Genomic DNA, 24,294 nt, shown 5'->3' with positions numbered 1-24,294 from the left:
CCTATTTAAATCTGGAGATTTAAATCCAGCTTCTGCTCGGAAGTACTCTAAAACATGTGAATGAAAAATAAACATGCTAAAGTGGTAAGAGCAAATTACTCCAGCACTGGTCAGATACAGGTGATGGAGAATATATTACACAACTTGCTTTTTTCTTTCTGCTGTTGCAAAGCCCAGTAGAGGGGAGTGCAGAAGTATAAGGATCCAGTGTAACACCATGAGTTCAGAAGGGAGACAATTCATCTTGCATTTAGATGCCCTCTTGATCAGATTTTATCATGACGTTGTTCTTATTGGCTCATTATCAATCAGGATTCCTTTCCCTGATCTTAGATATAAAAACACTCAAGATAGGTGTCTTCTTCCTTTCCAGAGTAAAGAAAACAATGCCTGGTTTTACTGAAACCAACCCAGAGTAGTGTTTATTATTGAAAATATACAGTATTTTTGAACATCACATAAAAAGCCTAGCAGATACATCTGCCCTAGTTCAAAATGCTCAATAGATAATTGTGCAGCATGTAGCACTATCCTCATAATGCAAACAACCTCTTTTCATCATTATTTCTACAGTGCTTCCCTTTTATATTTTTTCAACCCAGAAAACATGTTTTGTGTTCTTAGCCATCCCGATCCTCTTAGATGAAAAAACCCCAAAGACTTTCCAAAAGCTACTTACACTGTGTCGAAAGTGTGAGGCTAAGAGGAATAAGGATACTTTACAGAGCTATCTAGAGATATTGTTGTCCTTTCCAAAAATTTGTGTATGACCAGGGCATGGTTCTTGCAAGGCAATGTGCCCTGCATTAAACAGTCCAGCGATGCCATAGCCAACTCCCAGTCTATCAAAGGGAGAAATGGGGAAGGACAGATAAATCAGGATTTTTCACACCACCCTTCAGACGCTCTTTTTCTTGCTGCCACGTGTTCTCAAATGACAGTTCTGCAGAGAAGAAATTTTTACAAAGAAACAAGAAAGAGGTGGGCTATCTATACACCAAACTGTTGAAATCATTGGGAATCAATATACAAGGCGAGTTGGGCAGTATGTTAAAAATAGTCTTTGTTCACCACAATACAGAAGGGGAAAACAGAAAAACGAAACAAAATAAAGGAGAAAAAAATTGTTCCTGCCAGTGTGCTGTTTTAGACTTTGTATTGTAGTGAACTTCCACAAGACACAGTCAGCATTGAATCTCTTTCTTCTTTGAATCTGTTTTGCCACTGCCTACTCCAAGAGGCTTTTGCCTGGTTGCCTTTAAGCAGCATCATGAATATGGGAGATGAGAGTCCACAAAAACATGATGGTACTTCTTTGCGAAAGAGATCAGTGCAGAATAAAGCAACAAAGTTTGAAGAAAGGGGCCTGGGGAGAGTGAAGAAAGAAGAACCCTGAAGGCCACCAGGTAGTGCATGTGTTTTGCAGGGCATATCACACGGCTGCGGTCTGTTTGATGCTATGGAAGCTGATCCGTGTCGGAGAGGTGGGGATAGACATGGCACGTGCCACACGCACTCGGAGGGAGTGATGGTCTTGCCAGCGATGCCATCTTTTCCTGGCAGCAGAACGGACCTGGTGAAAAGAAAAAAGAACACTTAGAATACTCGGGTATCTGTAGAGGGACACTAGACAGCACTCAGACAAATGATGATATGCGTCAAGCCACTGAGACATACAGGGCTTGATTCAGCTGCCTAAACATGAGCATCTAGTTCACTTGACATTGTTTTGGGTGCTGCACTCTGGGAAAAGCATGCCTCGGCTTGTGCAGCTGAGTCAAGCCCTCAAGATGAGCGCACCTGACAGAGGTCTTAGACCTATCACAGGAGCTACAGTTGCCCCTGCTTCCCTTGTATATGGAGAAACACAGATCATCTAACTAAACATTGGTGTCTACTACAAAGACACACCTGACCTAATCCCTGGAAGCATCTTTCACAGGCACTGTTGAGTTGCTCTGCAGTCAACAGAAGGTCATCCTTAAGCAGACGCTTGCAAATAGGTCAGATGAATTTTGAACTTAAGGTGCATACTTTTTTGCATGGATCACAGAGTGATCCCAGGTACTGTAGCTCAGATATATGTGCATATAAGCAACAGAAAGAGGTGACAGGAATCCTAGCCTCACACAGAATGGGAGGGAAGGGCTGAGATACTCCTAACATAAAGTGAAACCAGTTCCTGCCAAATCACTGGCAGAGAAGTCTCCAAGTCAGAACCTGGAATGAAACATTAAGACCAATTTTTGGATACTCTTATTGGATCTCTGCTTACCATAGAGATGAGGGCCATTCAGATCCCTAACCTAGGCGGCCAGGTAAACCTACAAAATTAGATTAGGTGAATCTGGGACCAGCTTCTTGGACAGCCAATGGGTAATTGTACTCACGGCACTCAGAAAAGTTGTTGATATTCTGCTGCCAACCTAAAATTCAGCCAGCTTTGTAAAAAGAGCATTTTTACATACAACCTCTATATGAAGCCGGGGCATCCTTTACCAGAAACACAACTGTTTAGAGGATGAGGTTATAAATAATATAATGTAGACACTACATCTCAGCCACTGACCCATAGCTCTCTTCCTGACCAAGAGAGAATCAGTAGCATGGGTAAAGGGTATGATTCATCTCCTCCGAAAGCAGATGTCCAAAGCAGGGTAGATACTGTGGTCAGATGAAAAATACCTAATTCCTTTCATCAGTTAGAAATGAGTCTGGGCAACCAGCTCTGTTTTAGATGTCTGGATTATAAATTTAGCTAAATTTAGACGATATTGATATCTTAACCCTGAATGTTTTGCAGTCTTCATGTACTTATCTTCACTGCATCCCTCAAAAGTAAGGGAGTGCTTTTATCCTCATTTTGCTATCAGCAGGCTAAAGCTTGGGTATTAATAGCAGCGATGTTGTTGCAGAGTCGCCCTCAACATGGGCCAGCTACCATGGCAACTGTGCAAGGCCTGGGATGAGCTTGCACAGCCCGTGTGAAACCCATGCTGACACAGCTTCTCAGCTATCAGCACCTGAGTGAGGTAGATCAAAGCCATCCTGGGTGTACCTATAGTCCCCACTGGGACTGCAGGGAAGATGGTGATGAAACAAATTGTCCAAAGCTACACAGCTACTGCTTTTCTTTTTCTTTTATAGCTTGTGGCTTGCCTTCAGGTGCAGTGTGAAGTCTACTCAAAACATGAGGAACACACACTCCCCAACCCCACTTCAGACCAGTTCCAACATGCTGTCTGATGGATGCTCAGAAGGGTTGGTGAGCTCTAATAGCAGAGGTATTTCCCACCCAAACCACACACTGTCAGTATTAGCTGTCCTAGATGAACAGGAATGATGGCCTGATAAGTTAAAACACAGTATCATAGAATCGCTTAGGTTGGAAAAGACCTTTGAGATCACCAAGTCCAACTGTTAACCCACGGCTGACAAGTCCATCACTAAACCATGTCGCTAAGCACTGCATCTACAGGCCTTTTAAATACCTCCAGGGATGATGATTCCACCACCTTCCTGGGCAGCCTGTTCCAATGCTTGACAACCCTTTTGGTAAAGAAATTTTTCCTAATATGCAATCTAAACCTCCTCTGGGGCAACCTGAAACCATTTCCTTTTGTCCTATTGCTTGTCATCTGGGAGAAGAGACCAACCCCCCCACCACCTTGATATAACCTCCTTTCAGGTAGTTGTAGAGAGCGATAAGGTTCCCCTGGAGCCTCCTTTGCTCCAGGCTAAGCAATCCCCCCAGTTCTCTCAGCCGCTCCTCATAAGACTTGTGATCCAGACCTTTCACCAACCTTGTTGCCCATCTCTGGACACACTCCAGCCCCTCTATGTCCTTCTTGCAGTGAGGGGTCCAAAACTGAACACAGCATTTGAGGTGCGGCCTCACCAGTGCCGAGCACAGGGGGACAAGTACTGTCCCCATCCTACTGGCCACACTGTTTCTGATACAAGTCAGGATGCTGTTGGCCTTCTGGGCTACCTGGGCACACTGCTGGCTCATGTTCAGCTGGCCATCAGCCAGCTCCCCCAGCCCCTTCCCCGCCGGGCAGTGCCCAGCCCCCTGCCCCCAGCCCGCAGCTCCTGGGGCTGGTGTGACCCCCAGGCAGGGCCCGGCACGGGGCCGGGGTGACCCTCACACAGCTCGCTCGGCCCCTCGGCCCGGCCTGCCCAGACCCTGCAGAGCCCCCTGCCCCCCGGCAGGGCAGTGCTCCCCCCAGCGCGGTGCCATCTGCAAACTGACCGAGGGTGCCCTCGATCCCCCTGTCCAGGTCATCGATAAAGAGATTAAACGGGACTGGCCCCAGCACGGAGCGCTGGGGAACACCACTCGTGACTGGTGCCAGCTGGGTGGCACTCCAGTCACCACCGCTCTTTGGGGCCGGCCGTGCAGCCAGTTTGTTACCCTGTGAAGCATAAGCCTGTCCAAGCAATGACCGGCCAGTTTCCCCAGGAGAATGCTGTGGGAAATGGTGTTAAAGGTTTTACTAAGGTCCAGGTATACAACATCCACAGCTTTCCCTCATCCACTGGGCACACCATCTTGTTCTAGATGGAGATCAGGTTAGTCAAGCACGACCTGCCTTTCATAAACCCATTCTAGCTGGTCCTGAAACCCCAGTTGTCCTGCACATGCTGCGTGATGGTGCCAGGATGATCTGCTCCATAACCTTCTCTGGCACCGAGGTCAGGCAGACAGGTCTATAGTTTCCTGGATCCTTCTTGCTGGCCTTCTTGTAGATGGGTGCCACGTTGGCTAACCACCAGTCTTCTGAGACCTTTCCAGTTTGCCAGAACTGTTGATAAATGATGAAGAGTGGCTTGGCAAGCTCCTCTGCCAGCTGCCTCCTCTGAGGTGAGAGTTCATAGAAGGACATGTGAAGTGAGGATCTGCACTCCTTCGCTCAGATGATTTCAATCCTCCTATTTCTTGGTGGGCCTTCAGGGGCATAGACACATCCATAGTCTGTAGCGCTGTGCATAGAAACTCTGTAGTGCTGTGGTCTGGCACCAAACAATCGCCTCTCAACCCCAGCTTTACGCTCCATTTCAGGTTTGTATCAGCCTGGAAGAGTTTTGCAGTTTCCCTCTTTGGTGCCTCGTTAGGGGAATTCTGAACCTGGGACTGTGGCTTTTCAGTCAGAGCCCTCCTAGAAGGCACAGCTTGGGCAAATCGGACCCGAGGATCTTTCTTTCATTATGTTCTCAACTATGTGGGATCTGTGCTGCTTGATCCACCATTCCAGACAAGTAGGTGCAGATGTTTATAGTAAGGTGAGTGCCACACTCAATTTCTTTCTTTTGATTTTGGATCAATTATTTGTTTCAATATAAAAAAATGGATTTTACACTCAATAGGGGTGGGACAGACCCTAGAAAAATAAAGGCTGTGAAGGAATAGGACTGCTTGCATGGAGAAGGGGAAGAGTGAACATCCAATGAAAGAAGAATTAAAATTAAAAGACAGCATTGCCAGGAGGAGCATGATCATCATGAATGAATTTGAGACAAAAATGAGAATAACATGATTAAACAACAGTGCAGGGGATTTCTGGAAGAGCCTCTCATTATGAAGTAGTAGGTACAACTTGCCTCTGCTAGTTTCAAGATGGCATTTGGTCAGTTTAAAAAATGAGTTATATGAGATAGCCAGAGTTAGGACGGGCTGACTCAGTCATACACTACAGTAGGAGCCAGCCTGGACCGCTGACTTTCACTGTCTTATCAAACTGACCTCAATGACTCACTGAACCCTCCTGCTGCAACACCAGAAACAGTGGAAAGACGCATCATGGTGGTGTATTTTCCTGGATGCCCACTACTTGCAAATCTATCACGGTTCTACTTGGAGCAGCAAAGGGATACTTATTTCGGATTCTGGATGTAAGTAGGATATAAAATACATCCAAAGGGAAATACATGTCTCAGAGTACATACAAGGAGGGGATGCATATCACCTGACAGCTTGACACCTAGTATTGGCCACTTATTTATGCTTTCAATATAGACAATAGAGAAAGAGAGACAATCTCCCTAAGGAGTGACTTAGATATGTGGAATGAATAGCTCTTGCTCCATCTTGCTCAACAAAATCAGCTTAGCTGAATGTTGGGCACCTAAGGCAAATGGTGTAAGTAACACGTAAAGTGCCAGAGGGTTAACCACTGTCATGGGAAATTGTCCTATGAAGAACATGGGACTTGACCTACAGGAGGATGTTGCTTCTGGAATGCTCATTTCTCCCCAGATGTCACCAAATGCTAAAATATTGTTAGAAGAAATTTCTCTCCTTTCTTCCAGAGTGAAATACACCCTTATGCAGGGAGTCTGGAATCAACTGAAGTCCTTCAAAGAGGTGAATTTCTTAATCTTTGGTGCAAAAGCAGAGAGCAAATCTCTGTGTAAAGCACAGTCTTTTTTATTTATATAAATATATATATTTATATAACGTCTATCACAGACGTTAATAGCAGCCTAGCAGTCCTGTGAGTTTATGTGTCACAGGTGCACCTGCAGCAGCATTTGAAAAGGGAAATCATCTGGTGGGCTTTTTGTGTTACTGAGCAACTTGTGTGAACAGATACTTACTCAGCCAGTGAAGCCAGATAAGATTTATCATTTGTGCTTCAAACCAATCAAGTCAAAAAGAGTCACCTGGAGATAAAGATGGGAGTCTAAACAAGCAGTTGTTAAAATGGCTTTTATGATACGGTTTACAAGCTTTGAGAAAGAATAAAAAGTAGTAACAAAAATGCTGTCTTGTACAGCTGGAGCCATTCCTAATGGATTGGGCACATGGAAGCAGATTCTGCACTTACAGAGGTGAGTGCAAAGCATTTCTTAATGACAGAATAATTCACTGCAATTAGGATGCAACCAGAGAACAAGAAGAAAAGGTTAAACTCAAATTTATCTCTTGAAATCAAACTCAGAAACAAAATGCTAGCTTAGCTTTAGGTCAGCAAATAAAAAAGAAAACCAGTTGTGACTGCTACAATAACATGTTAAAAAAGACACCCAAAAAGCTACTACACAGCCAAAGAGCAATAGAAAAAGATAAAGCAAAATAGCAACTTCTAACCTGGTTGTTAGTCACCATGAGAGCAACTACCTCCATCCATTAAGCATTTGTAGAGTCAGTACCATGTCCTAGAGTCAGTATTGCACATCTATGACCTGAAATTAACAGCACTTGCCTGTAACAGCCCAAAGATGTCATCAGCAGTTAAAGCTTAACAAAGAATCTTTGGAAAACAAAATTATCAGCTATACCTCTCTGTAACTTTAGTTGCTGGAGATGACAAAGTTTATCTATGCTGCTGAGCGGAGGGCTCAGTTCTCTGTGCTGACCCTTGGTCTGTCTTTCTCTTGCAGTTACTCAGAATTACCCTTTTCAGCTCTTTGCACTTTGCGTGCTGTGAATAATCACAGTTCCTGAACAGGTGGTCAAATCAGATTTACCAACAGATTTGTGCCTAGAGAGTGTGGGCACTGCTCTCAGCTGGATTGCTTTAGAACAGTCAGGAGAAAGAATTCAGGTGATGGGATGGAAAGAAGTCAGTGGGCATTAGTTTTTCTTTCCTGATTGGATCACCTGATGGAGGAGTTCTCAAACCTTCAGATCACATCTGAAAATCACATCTGATCATAAAAATTGTTATAAACCTCTCCTCCTCCCCCTCCTCTGAACAAAACAAATGAGAGATGTAGACAAGGATGAAAGCATGCAGAGAAGGTTTGCTTTTGATAAAACAGACACTAGTTTTGTATTGTTATTGTCTTATTAGCAAAGGAAGAAAGCTTAATGCATTTACACAGTGCTTAGAACAAAGGGGCCCACTCACCCGGGGCTTCTTGATGTAATACTAAAATATAATAGCAGTAATGTAGGTAAAAAAGAAGGGTCTGATAAGAAGAGTAGGATTAAATGAGCTGTGATGGCAGTGGAAGCTGGAAGTAATATTATTGGGATGCTGCCATACTCTGTCCCAGAGAAAAACTCTTGCGTGAAAGTGTTAACAAGTGAGGGGCAGAGGGATAACAGGTACTGAGTATAGAATCGTCAGGGTGTTCAGCAGTCTGTGACTACATAACCCTAATTAAGTTCTTGCTTTGCTAATAAGCAACTTTTTACTCCCAGAAAATCTAATCCAAAGGCAAATTAAAAAGGTTTATATAGATCTCAGTGGCCTTTGTAACAGACCTATTTTTGATCTACAAAAATAGGTTTCAGTGACGAATTCATCAAGTTCCGCCTACACTTAAGCACCTTCGTGCCATGTTTCAGATCCTTGTGCTGCAGTTGGAGGTACCTGGAGAATAACTTTGGATTTTAAACATCTTTGGTTATTAATGGAGGTGCAAATTGTGGAAAAGTTGATGAAGAGTTATTCAGTCTTATTGTAAGCTACAGATGAGGAAGGGGAACTTCCAAGCAATGCCCAGATCAGCAAAAGGGAACTGGCTATGCAGACTTTAAATTTCAAGATAGTTGTCTCACTGTGTCTGACTCTGCAGTGTACTCCACTTCCATGAAGTTTCTGAAGCCCTGGCCTCTCTCTGTATCCAGCAGACATAGGAAAGGCCATAATGTATTGGCAACAGTTCATCAAAAAGAGTGACCTAAAATAGGTCAGTTGGAATCTACCCTCATTTGGAGGAAGCACTGCTTATAAATGAAGTTGAGGGTGATCAGCTCAACCGCATATGTGTATGTATTAGAGATAAATACCATCCATTACATAAGAGAACTTAAACCACTGTAAGGTGATGCCTTACATGGTACCTTGAAAGTTTTCAAAAGGGTTAGGGTGTCCCCAAAGGGAGAAGGGATGGTAAATGCTGGATTTAATAGTAAATGCTGTGAAGAAGCTTATGGGTCAAGCCTCTCTAGATCCTTGGAAGGATTAAGTGGAGTCCTGAATGGAAGCAAAGAAACAGAACTGCCTAAGCACAGAGACCACTGGCCTGACAGACCCAGGCATCTGCAGATGAGGAACGCTAACACTCTCAGAGAGATCGGAGTGAGTCCTTATCTATTTACTGTAAATAATGTACATCACTGAGCAACTATATATATGTCCTATAGCCACCTCTTGCCCTGTTCGTATGGCTTTAAAAGGCTCCCGGTCCCTTAGGCCACAGACAGTCATGTTACCATTAGAGAAAAAAATGAACCAAACATCTCTATAAAGAGGCCATTATCAGTGTTTAATCCTCCTAAAGCAGGGATGTACTCAAAACAATCTGCAAGGCTCAAAGGAAATCAAAACAAAGCTCAGATGGAACTCTTTTTTGTTTCTCTTTTTTTTCCCCCCCAAATAGCCTACATCACACCAGTATTTTATGTAACATTGCTAAGTTTATTTTTCTCCCTAAAATAATTAGCCTGCTTAACTGATCTGCAATTCATTTCTAGCTGGAGTCTTTGGCAGCAATTCCATACAACCTGGTAACAGACGGATAGTTTTGCAGCACCTGCCAGACTGGGATGTTGAAGTTTTATTTGTAAGATCACAACAGCGCAATTTTGTTATTGTATGTAACTGAGAAGCTAGACCAGTTCTGACTAATTATAAAGATTTTCCACACATTTTGGGGTGGAAGTAAATGCTGCTTCTTTCTTCTGGGCCACAAAGGACCAGGACTAACCACCAGAGAGGGGGGCCGTGAATGCCATCAGCCCACCTCAAGCTTCTGTGATTTTTTTGTGGACTGCTCTGGAGTCCCGCTTACAACAGCAGTGTAGTGAAAAGGAAGATGGGATGGGGAAGGACCTTCAGAGCAGTGGCTACCTTTTCCCTGTGCCTGGACTTCTCATTTTTCTCTCTCTGGCAGGACCCCAGCCTGAAGAGCACCTACTGGAGTCACAGCAGTGAAGGTGATTCTACCAGAGTGCAGCTGGGTGTGGGAGGTGGATACCGAGAGGAGATTGCAGTCCTGTAATGGACTGCTGCCTGGTGGTCCCAAAGGGAAGGCTTGATCTCTTCAGTTGAGACTATAGTGACCAGGCATCCTCTGGGGCATTGAGGAGTGGCTCATACACTGTTGGGCATTTTTGCTCATGTGCTGGTTTTGGCTGGGATAAGAGTTAATTTTCTTCACAGTAGCTGGTGTGGTGCTATGTTTTGGATTTGGGCTGGAAACAATGTTGATAACTGAGGGATGTTTTTGTTATTGCTGAGGCCTCACACAGAGCCGAGGGCTTTTCTGCTCCTCCCCCCACCCCACCAGCGCTGGCTGGGGGGCACAAGGAGCTGGGAGGGGACATGGCCGGGACAGCTGGCCCCCACTGACCAAGAGGACATTCCATACCATACCACGTCATGCTCAGCACATAAAGCTGGGGAAGAAGAAGAGGGGGACATTCGCAGTGATGGCGTTTGTCTTCCTCAGTCCCTGTTACTGGTGCTGCAGCCCTGTGCACCTCCCTGCAATGGGAAGTGATGAATTAATTCCTTGTTTTGCTTTGCTTGCATGGCTTTTGCTTTACTTATTAAACGGTTTTTATCTCAACCCACGAGTTTTCTCAGTTTTACTCTTCCAGTTCTCTCCCCCATCCCACTGTGGGGGAGTGAGCAAGTGGCTGCGTGGGGCTTAGGTGCTGGCTGGGGTTAAACCACGACAGTGCAGAAAGCAATCATTGTGGGCGGTGGAATTAAACTTTAGCCCTCTAGTCCACACCCATATTCATATTTATTCAGTGATTTGAAGGAACGCTTAATGCATGTCCTTTGGGTTCAGAATGATTAATGTGAAGTCTGCTTAGATTGATGGGCAGGTGGATGACTAACCATTTAGGTGGTGATTCATAGCTGGCAATTATAATGAATACCCTCCCAAGATGATCAGATCAAAGTAAGCCACTTTGAGCTTAATAGATTTTGAGAGACAGATGGTGCCTGGATAAAGGGTCAACACAAAAAAAATTAAACATATTTATCCTTGCCTTGCACCTTGTTGTGAGAATAAATTACAGTTCTGTCTAATGAAGTAACCTGTTCTATTCCTCTCTGGTTATGGTTTCTTTCTAAGTCAGCTAATTGCTTTGCATTTTAAATGTTAATTCCTAGGTGATTATTGATATTCACCAGATAATACTAGAATCTGAGGCCTGCTTGAGCTACGAATTCATGCTCTGCAGGATGGTTTCAGACACGGGCCTTTCTAGTTATGTATCCCTCTAGGACATGGTTAGAAATGAAGGACAGCCACCTTATTATGGACATAGGATTAATGCATTATAGAATAATTAAGGTTGGAAAGGACCTTAGAAGTCCTTTGGTCCAATGCCATGATGAAAGCAAGTCCAGTATAGAAATTTTATCCAGTTTTGAAATTATGTCAGGGCCTTATCCAGTCATTTTGAGTACATCCAATGGCAAAGACCTCAAAACACCTCTGCGCCTCTCCTTTAGTGCTTAAAAATCCTCACTATGATTTTTTTTCTCCATGTTTAATCTGGATTTCCCTTTTTTCCTTCATTCTGTTTGATAGTGGAGACTGCTTTTCTCTGCCTAGCCCTTCATCAGGCACCATCACTTTATAAAATCAGGTCATTCTCACACACAATCACCTTCATTCAGAAGCATCCTGTTACGGTACAGCTATGTTATTACCTCTCATTAGGGTTGATAAGGTTTTCAAGGATCACAGAACTCTCTGATGGATCAGCATCAGTGGTCATTAGAAATGACCTGAAGCACCCAATAACAAGGACAGGTGTTTTCTGGAGACAGGGATCTTTCCTCCATTATCCTGTTGTTCCCATCATGTCTTTGTTGAGGTAGCAGGAGTGGAGGCAACCCTATCAGTCAGGTTGTCATTCCTCTGGAGGTTTACCAGCGGCTCCTGGAAATATTTTATTTCCTTTTCTAGGAGATGCTGCAGCATCTCAGATCTGACCTCTCCCCCTCCAGACTCCAACAAGCAGCAGCCATAAAACCAAAGCTAATACAAGTGTACAGAAGGATATCTGGAATATGAAACACTGTAAATGCACTTTCTTTCTCTCTCTGAAATACTTTATTTTTTCTCAGGAGAAAACCACCACCAGCAAGGAGGTCTGACTGAGAAGGTAGATACCACACTACAAAGGGAAATGGAGGGAAGATCCATCTCCCTTTAAAGATGTTTTCTTTCTGGAATGAGTCAAAGAGAGAATAGAAGTGCTGGGAGTGCTGTACCCATCTGCCTGTGAGCAGAAGGTGCATACTAAAGAACCGAAAAATGACCCTGGAGACGAAAGTATGAAGAACGCGTAAGTGAGCTGTGAGCCTAGAGATCAACAAAGAGTGTTTATAGTGTAGTGAGTGTCACTGCTGCCTTCTGTTGTCTTCCCTTGATGCTCTCCTATGAAAAGCCAAATGTGACAACTGTCTTCATTGGCCTAATAACAGTGAGCCTCTTTTTGTACTGGAAGTTTAATGAATATTTTTCCTGGGTTTCAAGGAATTATAAATTTTTTTTTTATATATATATATATATATACATATTTTATATACAATTATAAGGCTACTCTACATATGCCTAAAGACTACAGACTTCACTGAGCCTTTTTTCAGTTTCGGGTCTGGCTGTGACCTGGATAGGATAGTGATGTTTTTATCCAACATTCAGTTCTTCAGATCATTGTCAAAAAAATCCAAAGTACCACATGAGATGAATCCCACACCAGATACCCTTTTGAAAGACAGGCTTTAATTAAACACATGCTATCAAGCCTGTTACTGGATTGAATTCATCAGCTTGTACTACAGAGGCTGAAGAGATGATTTAGTGGTTTCTATGGAAGGATGAGGTACCATGAAAGCGTATCCCTGATTACACACTATTATCTTGTTGTAAGCAAACTGATCTAGGTAGAATAAATTTAATCAGCTAAAAAACCCTAAAGACTATTTAGTGGGCTGCAATACAAGTTGTCTAACAGGAGTTTTGTGGAAATGCATTCTCTTCAGCACAGTTTCAAACCATTTTATCTATCTTCATTCAAAAAAACCTCCATCTGAAATGTCTTTTTTTTTTTTTTAATCCAGTGTTATATGAAATTGAATTCAGTCTTGTGGTCTGTGAGTTGACAGAAAAAAATCTGAGGATCATCTTGATTTTTGCGGTCATTGAAAAAGAAGTTCACAACCTACATTCATTCTTTTTAAGTGGCTTTAATGTAAATGCATACGTATTTTTTATTATGCCATTTTTCATAACAACTTACATTGTCAGAAACCTCTCATCCTCAATTTTCTTGGAAGTCCAGAGATGATCTTCACTACTCAGATTAAATTAAATGTGCATATTTTTGCCTTCTAGTGCTAGCAGATTTTCTGTGTCCAAAAAAATACAACTTTTTTTCCATAAAGTCTCTACACAAATTAATATGTCAAGTGCCAATGGCCTCTTATGCCCATCCATGGTGTACACAGTCTGTTCAAAACAGCTTCAGAGCTTTTTGGAAGTAATAAAACATAACAACCTGCCAACTTTGTATCTAAACTGCTGCTTTTCCTTAGGTTCACTGGAATAACCTGTGTATAATGTGTTGGCTTGGAAAGACATTCATATTCAATAACTGAAGGAAAATATCTTCAGTAGAGGGGCACAAACGATACACACTCTTTCAAGACCTGGCCCATCAGCTAAACTGTCACGGCATCCAATAATCCAAGACCTGTGTGAAACACTGTGTGCTGTGGAAATGAGGGAAAGGGAGAGGTTTGTGTTCCCAGGTTAAATATCTGCTCCAAAGCATAAAGAAATAAACTCTTCCCATCTGAAATTCTTTCCATGGACTGTAATTTAATAGCTTCACTTTTCCCCTTCAGTGATCCCACTGCTGCCCTGTCAGACCAAATCACTGCGGTATCAGGACCAAGACCTTTTTGTGGCGGTATCTTGTATCACCAAAGTGCCATCATCAGAGTGCTGGAGGCACTGCCTTCTCCACTAGAACATCAGATCTATTCAAGCAGCACAGCTGTGTAACAACTCTGATCTGGAGCAAAAGACCTCATAGGAAGAAAAACCCTAAGTCATAAGGACATGTTTGTTTAAATCAAGGGAGGCTATAAGAGGTTACAGAGAAAAAACTGTTCTGTTTCATTTGCTAAACTTCACAGATAGAACACTGACAAAAAGACAGAAACTGATAATTTTCAACTATGATCATAGAATAAAATCGTAGAATCATAGAATATCTGGAGTTGGTAGGGACGCATAAGCATCACTGAGTCCAACTCACTGCTCCCTTATGGGGGCAAACTCTCCTTAGGAACAGACTGTCACATTCTGAGTGTTTTTTAAGAAGCTGATTTTGATCTTTAAACCCAATTGTAGTTGTACAGAAGTTTTGAAGCTACACAGATGTTCAGATACTGTAGTAACTGGACCGACTGGTACAATATATAGCTGTCAGAAGTCATTGAATTTTCCCCTTTATTTCCAGGTCACAGGTTGGTTGTGACACATGGCTCCATTTCCCATGACTGTCACAACCCAGCCTTAAGTAAACTTTCTGCCATTTGCTCAAATTCCAGCAACTGATATTAATGCTACTCTTGTACCCAAACACAGTAATTCTCACATCAAAGAGATTGAGAAATACTCTCTTAACAATTATCAAATCTCACTGCAATGTGTAAGTGCACTTCAACAACACAGGTAGTAAATCCACTGCAAAACTCCCTTTCCTCAAAAATGACTGGGATTAATTGTAGCTTCTTATTCTGAGAACATTAAATTCTAGCACAAAGGCTGCATCTAATTCCAGTCCTGACAGGGAAGGAATTTTGCATGGCTCCCTCAATGGCTGATGAGAACAATGTCATCTCTGTTCCTATAGGAGATCCTTTATTTCCTATTATTCTCCTTTTCCGAAAGTACTTCCAGCAATTCACCATGGTTTCTAGACACAAAAACCAAACGTGGTATCTGGCTGGCTTGTAAAAGCCAGAGCCAGCCAAGTGCTTCTTGCTAAGAAAACTCAGTACAATGACACACCAAGCCTTAGAAAAAACCCAAACCAGTAGTCTAACTAGATTAGCTAGGATTTTTTATGTGGCTGCATGGTGAGTAGAACATCTCTACAGCCATTTCTTCACACTTGAAGGACCCACAAAGGTGTTTTCTCTGTCTTCCACTAACAGCAGTAGCTATAGTCCCATAACAAATGGAAATACAAAAATTGTGAAGAGACAAGTCTGCCTTTAAGAAAAGCTGAAGTACTTCATTCTCCCAGACATGAAGCACTCGTTGAAGACCGTGTGAAGACCATGGTTTTTTTGGAAGGCTATCCGTATTTTTGAGCTCTACTACAGACAGTTACTGGAAGCTTGTAAGTACCTAGTGGCATCTGTACCAAATATGAAATGGTAGAGATGCAGCTGAGATCACAGCATCATTAAAGCTTTAAATTAATGGCTTTTTTAGCCTTTTTGCTTGTCTCTTCATTCAGTGCAGGCCCGGCACTATGTGGGATGAATAACCTACTAAAGCCTATTACATGCATTTAAAGAACCCAACTCTGTCCTAACTGGAAACCCTGGATTACTTAAAACCTTCTGAGATAGCAAGTCATCACTCTATCACAGAGACAGGAATATCAGACTCACTGAAGAGATAATTCAACAGAGTTTCAGTGCTATTTATAAGGATTTCAAGCTACTGAAAGGCTACTACTGACAGGCTATTTTCCTCCTTTAGAGCAAAATCTGCTGTGGATCTCACTAAGACTGGTGGTACCTCCTGTGGATTGAGTGGCATTACCTTCATCACCACTTCTAGTAGGGATGTCCCTCTGAGAGCAACTGATGTCAGGAGAATACAAATGATATTTCAGCACTACTGTACTTCTGAGGTGATGCTGTTTGCATGCACTAAAAAAACAGGCTTTGTCATAGCAAATAACTGTGAAAACAATGTACTGAAAATCTAACTGAGCAGAAAATCAGCCTGGCTTTCACTGCTTTGACATGGAGGGTTACAGTAAGAAAACACACTTTTGCTATGCTTAAAACCAAGGCCTTCATCTATGCCTCAGATGGCAGCGTGGCCTGTACAGGTCTCTCACTTCACAGACAGGCAAAACACAGCATTATTGCAAGCTGTTGCAATGTGATGTGACGTAGCCTTCAGGATGTGATCTGGGAAACATAAACTCTTTTTAGAATGCTTGATGAGTATGTGAAGATCTGGGGAAGACAGGCATTACCACAAGGGAGAGCTTTTACAATAGTATACTATAAGATGCAATTTTTTTTCCAGACAATATGATTACAAACCCAGAAAGCTCTGAAAATTTACTGAATTTGCTACTTGTTCCTAAGCTGTGTGAAGCTGGAACTAGAACAGAGCAGGAAATGTCACCCTTTAAAACTGTTATACTTCAAAAACATTCCCACAGTACATTAAGATTAGTCCAAAGTCTTGCACAGTTTTGAAATAGACAATGCTGCAATATTTGGGGGGGTTTAGACTTCTTTTATACCTTAAAGAAGTAGTTAGGGAATTGCCATGGTTCAGCTAGCCAAGTGGAAGTTGTAAATATATGGCTACAGGGAAGATTTTGCTCATAAATTCAGCTATTTGTAGGTGTCTACATGTGAACAGAATGTCTAGGCATGCATAATAGTGGAGAGCTAGTCCACACTGTCAGTGGAGAGTAAAGTTGTTCAGGTGAGCAAATAAAGATGTCTATTGTAGGCTAAGCTAATGAGAAGAAGATTGTATTGACTGGCTTGACTTAATGGCATAGAGAGCCATTTGAGAAGCCCCACCATATCCCACTTGGCTTCTCACTTTCCAGACAGAGGGTGTGAATCTTCTACAGGTCTTGTATAACAATGGTGGATCCACGCGGATGCCTTAGATACTCTGTAGCTGATCAAGCGGCACTAATATCTATGTTTAGGGAAATGAATCAAGATCACCTGCATCACCTGAGTTGGGTGGCTTAATCTTGATCTGACTCCCACAGAAACATCCATTCCAACTGTAATATTAGTGTGATATAGCTGGGAGAATCAGTTATGGAAATCATTCCAGATCTGCTAGTAGATTGTTATCAAGGCATAGAAGTACATGAGGTGAATCATCTTGCCTTTCACTGACCTTGATTATGTCTGAACTCATTGAAGTTACAGGGTATGGGAAGTTGGGTCATGGCTTTGGACAAAGAACTTCAGACTGCTGTTAGTGAAGGGGATATTTCTTCCACTACAAGACAGCTGAAAGAATCCCAGAACAGCCAAAAGAGTGAAAGCCTGGTGTGAACAGCCAGCTGGTCCCAGCCTACGTGCACAAATGGAAGCACATTAGGGTGATACAAACTCTTGACTGACTATGAAATCATGTGGCTGGTGTTCTAGCCCGTGATGTTCACTGTGACACCAGTGGGAAAAAAAAAAAAAAAAAAAAAAAAGAAGGACACCCCCCCCCCCCCCTAAAAAAAGCCTGCTGTCTACATGGGAGATTCTCCTGCATTAACAGTATAAACCTGCTGAATATGACAAGGAGTACTGGTGGGACACGCCAGACTTCTGGCACCTTTAACCTCATCAGATTTTGCAGCACAGTGGCTCAGAAAAACAAAGTGCGATCATGAGCGACTCAGATATATGGCAAGGTTTTGATGTAACTGTAGTCCCACAGTTAAACTGCCTGTACTTTTTTGGGGAGGTTTCACCTCCCTGTTTACTAAGAGGCAAATGGAGTAGTCAGAATTTATTGAAGTTGGAAAGAGAACCGAGAACACTCTGCTGCCAGTATATAAAAGTGGCATGTGCTTAATCTGAGAAAACAGGGTTGCTTCTTGTTAACATCACCTCAGAATTCTTGAGGAAGAGGGGAAATGAAGAAAACAAAACAAAATAATACTGGTGCTTCACTGGCCGAAGTATAGAAAATATCGCAAAGCAGCTGAGTAAGAAGACATGCCCATTCTCTCTCATAGCCTACAATGAAATTAAGAAGCAGCACAAACAAAATGTATCCCAATACAGCAGGAATAATTAAGACATGGAATTAATTTTTGCAGAGACACAATATTTTTACTGGAAAAATACGACACACTTAAATGTAGGTAAATGAGACACTGGCAGTGTAAACAGGGGAAAAAAGATAAATCTCTCACACTGTGGGGTGTAAGTCAAACACCGAGGATATCAGTGAACCATTTCTTGCTTGAGTAGCAGTACCTAAAATTAATTATGAAGAACACCACCCTGTCCCCAACCCTCTCTTCTGAATGCAACAGGCATTGATCACTCAGATATCCACACAGAAAAAAACCAACTTGCTCAACTCAGCATGGCAATTATAAAAATGGGTCACCTGCAGCATATCCTTAACAACAGCCCAGCTCAGAAGTAATGCTCATGTATGCACAGAAATCATATTTGCAATGAATAAGAAACTTCAAAGAAGTCTTAATATGAAGAACAAATATTTTATAATTTAAGAAGACTACTTTTCCTCTGCCCTGACCTTCCAGGCAAGAACCTGAATTTGATAAAGCTTTGTGAATAAAGGACATGGACAAAAAGGGCTGGGAAATTCAGATGCACGCTACCTGAAACTTCTCCAAGAGCAACAGACTGATGGGACGATGACCCCATGTAAAAAAACCTCATGTTTAGCAGGCATTCAAGTAAGTTCCACCTCCCAAGAATGAATTACACTGACAGAAGGGGACACTACTTACCTCACCATTCAAGAAGCAGTAAAATACTGACACAAAGAAACCCTGGAAAGAATAGAAAGCAGTTAATTATTAGACATGTATTTTAAGATGCAGAATCAGGGACTGAGCTTTATCCTGGGATCATCCCAAGCAAAACTATAATATTGTTGAGATCATCCACTTCTAGTCAGATGAAATCTTTGCCCAAAAACTTCATGAGAAAATACTAAGTGACTTGCAGCTCACAGGTGAGACATGAGAACTAGGATCTAGACAGCTGTCCACGGATAAAGGGGTTTGCCACTTCAGCTATGCTAAAGCGCATCTACAGCTGCCAGCTGCCACCCCAGAATGGTACAGACCCCTCACAGACACTATGTCATGCCTGCCAGCTCTACGTGATGTCTCAGACACAGGGGATGTCAAACGGCCTTAGATGGTCTTGTGTGAGCAAGTGTATCATCAGGGTGCTTGCATTCTTCTGATCTGAATTGCTGTGTGGAATCTGCGGACAGCAGTGTCTAGACTCCTGTAATGACTGCAAAGATTGTAATGACTAAACTGGAAGCTCAGATGACAACATGATGACAGTTTCATCTCTACACCTGTGAGCAGAATCCTACCCATTTTACTTTAAGCAATGGGCTGTAATTATTGTCACCATAAAGAAGGGAATATCTGTGCTTTCTTTCTTACTTATGTCTTCGTAACATGATAAAATAACCAGTGCAGCATTTTTTGAGACAGTGAGCATCAGCAGATATAAAATACAATTAATCTTAGGGAGTGAAAAGTGTGGATTAGTTCACTGATAAAGGCTAAAGTTCCTTTTTTCTCATAGATTGAAAGGGTAATTTTTCATTTTGGATATTCAGTTGTGGTTTCTGGTGGGATGCTCTGTGTTTCAAAGCTAAACATGCAATCAGTAAAAACAGTAATCAAAAGATCAAAACTTTTGTAATCCATAAGCACAGAATTGGCTTGACAGAATGTGTGCTCTATATTTGTATTGGTATCCTGGGTAACAGAGTGCTTGTTCCTCCACATATCAGAGGGAAAACATTAATGTCAAACCCAGTTCCACCCTAGTTCAAGAAGGTCTTTAAGCAGAGGTAAAGCTGCAGGACACACCTAAGCAGACTAAACACCATTCAGGGTCTTCAGCCAGTTTTGGTTTTGTATCAAATCCAGAAACCTGGGGCAATTACTTACTTTCCACTGCCTTTTACATCCTGGCAGAACTCCTGTTGAATTCAGGGGAGGGAGGAGACAGGGTATGAGTTCTCAGTTGGTATGGTCTCATGGCTGAGTGTATGCACCATTGCAGGAGTGAAAGGCTGGGCAATACAGCTAATGTCTCAATCAAGCAAGTCCAATAGGTAGGAGTTGTTTCCCTTTGTTTTAGCAACATCTAGTCTAAGTCTCGGAGGGCTCACTGTGTGCTCTGTGAAGAGAGAGGTACCTTGGGAGGGTGATTCATCATCCTCTCTCAGGCAGTTTAGGACAGAATTAAACATCATCTCTCTCCATAGACTTTAGATGGAGCCCAGGTGAGAAGCTGTAGCTATAGACTGAACATAGTACTGATGTTAAGGGAGATTAATCCCTCCACTACATGTCTGAGAGGAGATCTCCACTCCATATAACATACTTATATATCCATTATGCACGCGTGAACAAAGCTGAGCTATTTTCAACTAATATTTCTGTCATTGACTTCATTGCCATAAGTTTCATGGCTGAAAAGCACTGATGATCCTTTCAGCAGTAGCTGATTCTAGCTGTAAACTTGTTATCTTACCTGAAAAGACTGCAGGAAGGAATTGAAATAGATGAAAACAATCTGGGAAATGTCATCTTCACCAGGGTTGACAAAGAAAAGCATGTAGGTGATGCCCAGCAAGGGCAGAAGAACTAACGTTGCCTTGACTGCCTTCCTGGGGACAAGAAACAGAAAACACAAGTGAACACACAAAAGAACAACTGTGTTATCTGAACCACTGTACATTGACCCAAACCAAATAAATCACTTCGTCAGTGGAGAGAGGGATGAGTCTCAGAGCAATTGAAAGGGAAGTGAAGTACCTACATCAGCTAGAGAGGGAACTTAGATGCCTCCTTAAGACAGTTCAGCACCTGCACATGTCAAACAGGGTGAGAAGAAAACAAAAGGATGGCCTAAGACTTGTCTCCTCAGGGCTGTCCAATACGTACAGTCAACTGGAGGAAGGAAGTATTTTAAGAAAGAAATTCACATCTGTCTAGTGTCTAACATAGCGAATGGAGTTAGGGAACACAAGTACTCCCTGCAGGTACTTCCATCTTTTGAGGCATGCTGCTAGAGCATTTGAGGGTAGCAGTGGGAGGTTGTATTTGCACAATGGCCAAATAATTTGAGATTTTTCCCAGGAGGACATCCAAGTTTTAGACACTTCTCAGCCTGCCTGTACAGGAACAGTCCCAAGATTTGTGGCCAGCTTATTGTGTAACTCAGGATGGAGGCTCCTAGTGTCCTCATGCAATGAAGAACAAAAGCTTCTTAGTGCTGAGGAGAGGATATTTAGGAGGGAGCCCATGGGAACCCATGTCAGAAAGGCTGGGTAGAATTTAGCAGAGGAGCACAGAAAGAGTGACAGCTGCAGGGGTGGGCTGTGAAGCCACAGGTGAGTTTGATAGTTCACACTCAGTACCTGACCACTTGGAGAAATGTGTTCTGGGAAAGCCTTTGCCTTTGAATCCTGCTTTTTGTCCCCACTTTGAATTCCAGGGGAAAAATGGGAACCTTTTTTATACCACTCCCTTTCTCTCTCTTATTCCTCCAGACAGTTTCTGTCCTATCAATGAGGCTTGCATTAGGCTGAAGTCTTGAGATTCTCTGCAGGTTTGATGAGTGATTTCTTAATAGCTCAGGGTGATGTGATAAGTGCACAGTTTAGCTTCTGACCAGGGCAGGACTGCTGTGCCCTGAGACCTGCTCTATGCCCATCTTTTGATTCTGCCTGGAGTGGAAATGCTTTCTTTCTCTCTGCAAAAAGTGCACACTCAGTTGCTTAGGGCTGTCTTATAAATAAACAAGCAGGTGGTGCACAATAAAGTGTAAGTGATTATTAACAGAACTATTAGGGGCTAATCTTTATTATTGGTACTATAATAACGCCTTGGGATGTCAGCTGCAGAACAGCACCTCATTGTGCTAGATACCGTACAAACACAGAAGACTAATTTTGTTAAGCCTGTTTAAACCTTTGTGTAATGCCAAAACAGGTAGATAAAGACAGGTAGGTACACAGGCAGGGGAGCACAAAAACATTGCCAGCATCAGGGTAAAATGAGTGTCTTAACAAAGTAGCTGTCACATCATTTAACACTTGCTTAACTCAGTTTGGACTATTCAGCTTTAGAACAGCGAGGCTTGCCCCAGGCTTTCCTGGAATTACAAGCTTTCCTATTTAGGCTGTGAAAAAGAGGGTTCCTTTTCAGAGCCTGCAGTGAGGATAAGATCACCATCCTCTGTTCAAGGATGGAGGCAGTTACTTTACATTGCCTCAGAGTAGTATCCCTAATGTTCCCTGCAAACTGTGGAAGGTATAAAAACCTACTGAGATTTGAATCAAGACCTTTTCATGCTAGTTTATAGTTTTATGGCACGAAGTTTGAGCACGAAAGAGGGGTATTTTCCCCATGCATTTCTCAGGAAATGTGCAGAGAAGAACCTGAACAAGAAAATCAGACTACTGCATTAACTTCACATTTGTCCCCAAACCACAGACAGGAGTAAAGGAAGGAATCAGGCAAAACAACAAAACCATATTACTGCAACAAAACTGTTTTGTGAAACAGCCTTGACTCCAGAGTCAGGAGGAGGTTGATTTGAGGATGTCAAGATTCAAGCTTTAGCTTGATACACTGCTATTTTATCTAGAAATTATTTAGAGAATTGTGACCAATCTTACTCCACAAAACCTGCATTATTTCCCAGTGTAAGGACCTGTCTGTCCACATATGCTCCAACCATTTTGCATGACACTGGTCAATGGTAAGAGAGGAAGGGCACTCAGCATCTCCTGATCTCTAAGAATTTGCTTTTAGGCTGTTTAGGTTGCTCTAAGTCCACAGTGCTGCCAGAAGGGGCCAGGCCACCTTCCTTCTGCTGCCCTGTGCTAAACGTTCCTGTCCTCTCCTTTCTGCCATGCTGGTCCTTGTGAGGTTGTACAACCGGGGATCTGATCTACCTGAGAACCCACCCCATATAAAGATGATGATTAGCTGAGCATCAGTTCTGTGACACAACCCACTCAGTGGTTACACTGATGCTGGTGCCAGCTTAAGGGGCACAATCACCCTTCATTCCCATATTCTACACTTAAAAAAAAAAAAATATTAAACCTTACCGTAAAAACCTGTATGCACACAGTAATAATCAGTAACGATACTGATATTGACTATAGATATGATATGATTGTTTTGGCCCAGACTCTGTTCTTCTTTTACTTCTGGCTCTGCTAGGATATTAATATGAACAAGGATCTTAATATACATACGCACATGATTTACTGAGAAGTCTTGATATTGTATTGTTCTGCACCTGTGAAGCTAAAGACTGGAACAGAGAAGCAACCTAGTAGGGACTGAACAGTTTTTCACTAATTCTCCAGATTAGCTGAATGAATGGTCTAGTCATCATTGAAATAATTTATGATATATTAATATAATACAGATGGTTGTGTACGAATAGAAATTAATTAAATACCTATCCTCGCTTGAAATCAAATCTTTCAGATTTCATTGGAAGGGGGAAATTTCATGTGTGTTGGAGCATACGCAAACCTGAAGGAGGTGAAGGGGCTGGTGGCAATGGCAGTGTGCGTGTCTGTGCCTGTAAGCCTAGGCTGCGTCGGTTGTTTGGACGCTGAAATGGAGAGGAGAGAAAAAATGCAGGCACACTTTTATGGATAGCCTGCAAAAATAAATACTGTATACATAACCATCTGAACTCAAGGGGCAAGGAAGACACTCTCAGAGATCAACAGTAGCATCTGGAAAGACAAAGATGGGACAAAGGCAGGGCAGGCAAGGCAGGTCTTTGTTAACACCAGAAAACAGCAAGAAGCACCAGCTGACTTACCTGTACTGTATTGTTTCTGAAGTGGTTGAAGCTCTCAGTTTTGTCATTAAAATCCTAACTATGTTAAATAGAAATACAAAATTTATCTGGAAAAGAAGGGAGAGGAAAAAATAAGACCAGTGAGTTGAATAATGGCTTAAAGGATGTAGTATGTTTTAAAAGGCACATTTTGCAGTTCCAACCTGATTGAAAACAACCTCTTGGTTTTACCATTGATTGCAACAGACTCAGAAGTTTACTACAAATACCAGATTACACAGCAAATATGCAACTGCTATTAAAGTTTTCAAATGTTTTCAAACAGCAGTGAAAATGGAATACAAAATTAATGGTCCCAGCAAGGAACTTCTTTTTATTCCCTTTTACTCCTTGCCTGCGTGCCACAAGGAGCTAAGCGTGGGATTTGTTTGGCTGTTTGAATCTGTCAGTGGCTGAGCTCACCCTAGGCTCCCTGCACAGAGCATGTGGCAGCACTCAGCACCGT

General features: G+C 42.4%; 1 protein-coding gene across 3 annotated transcripts in view; it reads right to left on the bottom strand.

Annotated features, from left to right (window-relative positions):
* Positions 1 to 394: 394 nt before the first annotated feature.
* Positions 395 to 24,294, bottom strand: part of CRHR2 (corticotropin releasing hormone receptor 2) — a 160,208-nt gene continuing 136,308 nt past the window's right edge. For all 3 annotated transcript variants that reach the window (XM_037386824.1, XM_037386825.1, XM_037386826.1), the window contains 4 exons: positions 23,811 to 23,896; positions 20,487 to 20,622; positions 18,707 to 18,748; positions 395 to 1,573 (listed from right to left, as the gene is read on the bottom strand). In XM_037386824.1, coding sequence (XP_037242721.1) covers positions 1,433 to 1,573; positions 18,707 to 18,748; positions 20,487 to 20,622; positions 23,811 to 23,896 — 405 coding nt within the window. In that variant the 3' untranslated portion in view covers positions 395 to 1,432. The remainder of the gene's footprint in view (positions 1,574 to 18,706; positions 18,749 to 20,486; positions 20,623 to 23,810; positions 23,897 to 24,294) is intronic.

This window comes from Falco rusticolus, chromosome 4 (assembly GCF_015220075.1).
Source record: "Falco rusticolus isolate bFalRus1 chromosome 4, bFalRus1.pri, whole genome shotgun sequence".
Classification (NCBI taxonomy): domain Eukaryota; kingdom Metazoa; phylum Chordata; class Aves; order Falconiformes; family Falconidae; genus Falco; species Falco rusticolus.
This window is presented reverse-complemented; position numbering and strand designations above follow the sequence as displayed.